General features: G+C 46.5%; 1 protein-coding gene across 1 annotated transcript; it reads right to left on the bottom strand.

The window, feature by feature from the left end:
• Positions 1-426: 426 nt before the first annotated feature.
• LOC104535070 (retinol dehydrogenase 12-like) lies at positions 427-6,901 on the bottom strand. The gene is made up of 6 exons (XM_010193404.1): positions 6,760-6,901; positions 5,297-5,452; positions 4,396-4,500; positions 3,734-3,943; positions 2,717-2,906; positions 427-742 (listed from the first exon to the last, which is right to left on the bottom strand). The coding sequence occupies exons 2-6, from the start codon at positions 5,421-5,423 to the stop codon at positions 640-642; spliced, it is 735 nt and encodes a 244-aa protein (XP_010191706.1). The 5' UTR covers positions 5,424-5,452; positions 6,760-6,901; the 3' UTR covers positions 427-639.
• Between the last annotated feature and the right edge of the window lie 189 nt (positions 6,902-7,090).

The following is a 7,090-nucleotide window of genomic DNA, read 5'->3' as shown; positions in this document are numbered from 1 at the left end:
AGGTTACTTACTGCAATCAGCGAACATTGGGACCAAGATACTTTTGTGGTTAGGGTCCAGCTTCTTACAGAGAATACAGAGAAAAAGAATTGATTCCACTTCAAAACTTTACCTAATGCTTGGCACAAAAAGGCCAGCACCTGCTTCTATGTGCTTGAGAGCATTTGTTTCATGTCATCGCCAGAAAATCTAATATCCTAAAGTGCTTTTGCTTTGCCAGGTCAAATAGCAGAAACTGAAAATAACCTCATAGATTGTAAGTTTAGAGTCCTACCTTTTTACTATTACTGTTAGGAAAAATAATTAAAGGTAATTCTTTGTTACTTCACAATCTAAACTTAAGACTGCAACCTCCATTTCTATTCTAAGGCCAGAGCTTCTGGCTGTTGTGTGAGGTCCCAATCAAAGGTTGCTCCCTGCACAGGTGCTTTAATTCTCCAGCTAGGAAGGGGAACTGGTTGCTACTAATCTCAATCCTTAAGTGTAAATATTCCAGAAATTGACATTAGATTGTGTTCACAGAGCCATCATGAGGGCAGCTGAAACATCGGCGTTCTAGTCTTGAAGTCTCTCAGCAGTGCTCTTCCCAGAAGCAGCATCGCTGCGCTCAGCCAGGTCCACACTTGAGGTCTGCGCTGCTCAGTCCCAGTGGATGCCGAGGAGCTCACAGCTCACGCTCCAGAGCTTCTTTGCTGTTTCATCATCCCGACCCCGTGACGATACATATGCTGGCTGGCAGTCACTGTAAGGGGAACATTTGTTGGTTTTTGTTTTAGAATCAAAGATCTCTATCTGTACTAGCACACCGAAATGTTTGTGGGAAGATAAGGGAGTTGCTTTCTATCATCTTAACTTCAATACCAACTGAAGGAGGGTGGGAGACTGTCCTGCAAATGAGCAAGGGTTGGTGCTACGCCACCTTGAGAGAGCTTTCTTTCCAACTGGCTAGGGAAGAGACTTTCCCCATGGCACCAAGAACTGGCAAGCAAGTCTAGCTTGATCTGTTGTCTCAAATCTTAAAGAAACCTATATATGCTCGACTGTATACTCTCTAGTGTACATTCTCATTAACACCACTAAAAAGGGCTATAAACAGGTGCTTCAGGAGCACCTTTTCTAGCAAACAAAATAAAAAAGCCACTCGAACAGCCCTTCATTCCAAACTATTTATCCCACGATATTGCCGTTGTATGAAAAGCAAAGCTGCCCCAGAATAATAATACTGTAATAACCACATATGGCTATCCCCTCTTCCATTATCCTCTGAACAGTGGCTCCTTTCTTCTCAGCTCCTGCAATCAGATAGCCCTCTGGCTGGACTAGGGATCATGTGTCCTCAGCTGTAATGCTGCATGCTCCATAACATGGGAGTTTAAGAAAACAGAAAAATTGCATCTAGTAAAATTTCTGTCCAGCCTAGTGTTTTTTAGAGCTCCAAGTGCAGAGTCTCTGATATTCCTGAAATGTTCCACTTGTCTTGCTGTGGCATGCAAATTCTTTTCTTTATGTCTCTACTTGTGCTCTATATTATATTGCCTGGAAAGTGAAAAGGATTTTAGACTAGTACAATATAAACTGTTCAAGCTCTTCACTTCCCACCAAGTCCAAAATGCCTTTCTTTTATGAGTTTAAAATCCGCCAAAGTTTTTTGTACTTCAGCACATAAATGCTCCATTTATATCCTGGGACAGGCAGTCATTCAGGGAAGATTAAGACATCTATCTATTTATATACTGAAGTCTGATTAAGATGGTACAGACTCCCACGTGATGATCAGACAAAGTCATTGCAGCAATTAATCACAAGAGGAATGATCTGCAAGGAAGCAAAGGTTCCTACAGAATCCAGGTGAATTGGGAAGAAAAAAAAACCCAACAAACTAAACAAAACCCAAACATCTTTTCATGGTTTCCCAAAACTAGTATTGTTACACTGTTCTGCACCCAGTGGGAAGCTGACAGACATATCTGAAGGAAGCTGTTCAAATGGTAGGCTTTCAAATCCAGAATTATGACAACTTGGAACTGCTCTGGGATGAAGTTTTAGTGAAGAAAAAAGGCACGACTATGCAAGGTCTCACAGTAAGTCAAAAAAGTCAAGAAACAACAGGGTTTATAGTCAGAGCTACAACAGACAGTTTGCAGGACAGAGTGATAAGCACCCCAGCATAAGTCCCCCCCAGCTGGTGGCTCTGTCACACCGAAGAATCAAATTATTTTGTCGCATGCCAGTCCTGAAAAATCTCACCTCCTGACTCTACAGCACCACCAGCCCTCCCAGCTCCCTGAGGGCACAGGCCCTTTCTGCTCTGGTGGGGTAAAACTACAAAGAGAACCAAAGTGGTATTCCCAGGATTGACTCGGTTGACCTCATTAACTAAACAGCTCTACTGCAAAGTTATTTGCCCAAGTCTTAGGCAGATCAGGATTAGAGCTCTGAGCATGTGACAGCCATGCCTGCACTTTGAGTACAGTGACATTCCTAGCACTAAAGGACCTGCTATTGTGTGAAGTGTTGCACAGGTCAGGGATTTCTTCTAATATGGTATCCACTGCAACAGATGTGGAAAGGATAATGCTCTGGTATTTGTCACCCTCAATCTTATCAGCCAGCCTCTTACCCAGTCCCTTCTCAATGAAGAATGACTGTAAGTCTCATTCTTCTCAGCCAGCAAGGCTGCCTGCCAGAGTACATCACTCCATCAGCTTGCACCCACCTGAAATACTGTCCTGTCACAGAGTCTAGCTCTTCTGCTACTGCACAGTAGACACTGGTCTGAGCTCCCTCCTGAGGTGTCTTCAAGAAGAACGAGAATATGTTCCACAGCAGCGTCATTACAAATGAGTGCCGGACCAGCTGAGAATGGACAGAACCAGGATGGAGAGCATTTGCTGTGACTTTAGTGCCTATGGCAAAAGAAAGTAGTTCAGGTCAAATCTGCATGCATCAAACTGCCTTTAAAAAACAGGGTAAATGTACTCCTCAATTCTACCTGTAGATGTTCTGTAACTTAAAGGAGTCCAGGTGTGGATATAGGGAGAACAACTGAAATTCTCAGCAGTTACTGATTGCTGGAGTATCCCCCCACTCCCTTCCACATACTGCAGTCACTGTATGCCTTCAGCAAAACAGTGTGCTAGAGGACTTGGCTGCTAAAACAGCAGCAGTTTCCATCAGGCTTTTGAGAACACATGCTTCTTTTGATTTACTGTAATACTAATGTCCTAAAGAAGGCACTACTACTTAAGTTTATGAAAAGGACTGAATGACATGGCTGTGGCAGACATTATGATTTAAGAGGTACTGTCCAGTCCTATGCTTCTATTTTACAGGCCATTGACACTTCAGGCAGCTGAGTACGCCTCAGCTTTTCCATTGCAGACTGCAATTGTAGATCAGCTCCTTTTTTTTCAGCTTCCAGCCGCATACTAAAATTGTCTGCGTGGATGCAGCCGGTATTTTACAAGCACCAAAGAAAAATGAAGTCCACTCAAATGTGCCAGGCTACAAAACTCCTCTGTCCTGTTGCTGTAAAGACAACTAGTGCTTGAAGTCTCCTGGTTCCACAGACAGGATATACTTTCTTCCTGCATCAAAGAGCTATCAGTGACCCCTACCTCAAACCATTCCCCTTCTGCATAGCTAATTCCCAGACTTTTCTTCAACCCACTCTTCTCATCTGTGGTGCTCAAAAGTCAAGTGGAAAAATACCCTGCTCTCCTCTGGGACTTGCCTTGCAGCCGCCTCGCCAGCTCCCGGGTGAAGAGCACGTTGGCCAATTTGCTGTGACAGTAGGCGAGGCCACGATTGTAGCTCTTCTCACCATGGAGGTCATGGAAGCGGATTCGGCCTCCGTGATGAGCCAGCGAGGACACGTTCACTATGCGGGCTGGGGCAGACTGCTTCAGACGCTCCAGCAATAGGAAGGTCAAGAGAAAATGACCTAGGGGTGAGAGGTAACGTCATCCTTCTCTGAAGGTTCCCCTACTGGGATTTCAAAGTACTTTCAACATAATACTTACATGGTATAGCTTACTGCTGCCCTCATTTGAAATCCAGGGAAAAGAAGAATCCCCAGAATCAACAGCTAAACTGTTATAGGGCCATTAAGTTCTGTTCCTCAGCTTCAAACAGCTGGAGCTGTCATACATTTCAAATGTCCCAGGTAACATCTACAGATACTTAAACTGGGTCCACGATAAGCAAATGTATCACATTACTCTTTCTCATGACACTTGAGCTCTGAGGAAACCAGCTTCCATCTCCAGAACTCTAACTCTGGCCTTCTATTCTTTCCCAAAAATGAAGGATGAGGAAGAGAAAAGCTGGAAGCAGGATTTTCCTCTGCCACTCTGCCACAGATCTTGAATGAAAACATGACTCCACTGGCCTTACCAAGATGGTTGACGCCCAGGTGCATCTCAAAGCCATCAGCTGTCTTGGAGTAAGGGCATAACATTACACCAGCATTATTAATGAGAATATGGAGTTCCTTCTCCTCTGCAAGAAACAACAGACATCCTTAAACAGGGAAACAGAAACAAAAGATAGACAAGAAGGCGGCACAAGTCAGCCAAAACAAACCCCCCCCACCCGGGGGCTGTGTGTTGCAGCCACATTACCTCAATAAAATAAGTCTCCTACCACAAACTAGCTCATGACCTCTGACAAGCCCCTGCTGTGAACCACAGTAACCAACATGGTACAGAGATATGCAGATCAGAGTTATGGTATTTGCTAGAAGAGCAGACAAGAGTCCTTAGCAAAATAATTTTCACTGAAAAGAAGGACCCGGAGTACTGTGTTCAGCTCTGGGGCACTCTGACATAAGGCAGACACAGACCTGTTGGAACAATTCCAGAGGAGGACCATGAAGATGATCAGAGGGCTGGAGCACCTCTCCTATGAAAACAGGCTGAGAGTTGGTGGTGTTCAGCCTGGAGAAGAGAAGGCTCCAGGGAGACCTTATAGCAGCCTTCCAATACTTAGAGGGGGCCTACAAAAAAGCTGGAAAGGACTTTTTACAAGGGTAATAATGGCTTCAAACTGAAAGAGGGCAGATTTACATTAGATATAAGGAAGAAATTCTTTACTGTGAGGGCAGTGAGATACTGGAACAGGTTGTCCAGAGAAGCTGTGGATGCCCCATCCCTGGAAGCATTCAAAGACAGGTTGAATGGGGCTTTGAGCAATCTGGTCTAGTGGGAGGTATCCCTGCACGTGGCAGGAGGGTTGAAACTAGGTCATCTTTAAGGTTCCTTCCACGCCAAACCATTCCATGATCTAGAGGCTGTACCTGCTAGAAATTTTTCAGCAAACTCCCGGATAGACTTTGTATCAGCCAAGTCCAGTTTTTTCACAATGACTTGCTGGTTCCCTGTTTCAGTTCGGATTTCACTGGCTGCAGCTTCTGCCTTCACCATGTCTCTGCACGCGACTATCACCCTCGCACCTGCAAGAGAGGGGAAAAAAGCAGGAACAAAAGCTGAGATGACTGGAGCATACTGGATGATCACACACTGGGCTTTGAAGAAATTGGCATCAGTCAGGGGAGCAACTAGGAGGCACAACCCCCTTCCTGCTATGTAGTTAGCTCCGATCCAAAGCTGTTTCCAGACCAGGAAAATGCACATCTCAAGTGCCTCTGCCCAGGTTCTCCCAGGTCAGGAGTGTGTACCACAACGCTGGTTATAGGGTTATATCTGCCCCTATAACGGCAGCATCAAGCCAGGAGCACATGAAGATACCTGCATTCCAGCCAGAGTAATTTCTAAACGGATTGTGAGCAGGTAGTTTAATCTCCTTACCACTTACCCAAAAAGCATTTAAACCAAATTAGCTTAAAACACAAATAGCTAAAGCACTCAGCAGTGGACCCGTGGCATTTCTCAACTTTATCCAAGCACACACACACAGAATCGCTCGGTTGGAAAAGACCTCTGAGATCATCACGTCCAACCGTTCCTGTCTACCCCCTAAACCATATCTTTAAGTACCTCATCTACCCGCTCTTTAAACACATCCAGGGATGGTGACTCCACCACCTCCCTGGGCAGCCTGTTCCAGCTTCTGACGACCCTCTCAGTAAAGAACTTCCTCCTTATCTCTGACCTGAACCTCCCTTGGCACAGCTTGGTGCCGTTTCCCCTTGTTCTATCCCCCATCACCTGGGAGAAGAGACCAGCACCCACCTCTCTGCAACCTCCCTTGAGGCAGTTGTAGGTGGTGCTGAGGTCTCCCCTCAGCCTTCTCTTCTCCAGGCTAAACAAGCCCAGTTCCCTCAGCCGCTCCTCATCAGGCTTGTTCTCCAGAGCCCTCCCCATCCTTGTGGCTCTTCTCTGAACACACTCCAGAATCTCAACATCCTTCTTATAGTGAGGGGCCCAGAACTGAACACAGTACTTGAGGTGCAGCCTCACCAGTGCCAAGTACAGGGGGATAAGCAGAATCCAACAGTATCAGGAACTTCCCCAGTCCTGTTAAAAGCGCTTGCAGTGCGGAGCACTTTCATGTCACAGGACACATTTCTGGAGTTCAAGCAATGAAACTGACTGAGGGACTGGGAACTTGCACCTAAGTGGTTACAGCCTCTGGAGAAGCAACACTTGGGTCTCCTCTGATATAACTCTGGAATCCAAATAACTTAAATGGGAGCATAAAATACCCCTCCCTTAGATCCAGAAGGGAACTACTGATGCCCAGGCACACACATCAGCCACACGGGGATGCCTGCGGACAAAGGCTGGCGACTTGACTTGCCTCTTCGCGCGAGTTCTCTGGCAGTTTCCTTCCCGATGCCCGTGTTGGCTCCTGTGATTATCGCCACCTTCCCCTCCAGCTTTGCTGTTGACTGACACTGTCCTCCGGCGACATACCTCCTGCAAGAGAGGGCGGCAGCGCTCAAGGGACGTGGCCCGGGGCTGCTACCCTCCTCAGGGGACCCAGGCCAGGGCTGAGAACCTACAGCCCCAGTTTTTTTTCCTCAGGGCCCCGGGGAGTCACGAACTTCGCTACCCGAAGAAGTTGATCACGATCGTGTCGTGACCGGGACGCCGACACGTTCCCCCTCACCCTCCAAACCGCCCCCCCC

This window comes from Mesitornis unicolor, unplaced genomic scaffold, assembly GCF_000695765.1.
Source record: "Mesitornis unicolor isolate BGI_N332 unplaced genomic scaffold, ASM69576v1 scaffold8231, whole genome shotgun sequence".
In the NCBI taxonomy this organism is placed as follows: domain Eukaryota; kingdom Metazoa; phylum Chordata; class Aves; order Mesitornithiformes; family Mesitornithidae; genus Mesitornis; species Mesitornis unicolor.
This window is presented reverse-complemented; position numbering and strand designations above follow the sequence as displayed.

Coding starts and splice junctions, on each gene's coding strand:
- LOC104535070 (XM_010193404.1), bottom strand. CDS start 5,423: ATGGTGAAGGCAGAAGCTGCAGCCAGTGAAATCCGAACTGAAACAGGG. Junction 3,944..4,395: donor CCTGGGCGTCAACCATCTTG/GTAAGGCCAGTG, acceptor TCTCACCCCTAG/GTCATTTTCTCTTGACCTTC. Junction 743..2,716: donor GTGACAGGACAGTATTTCAG/GTGGGTGCAAGC, acceptor TTCCCCTTACAG/TGACTGCCAGCCAGCATATG.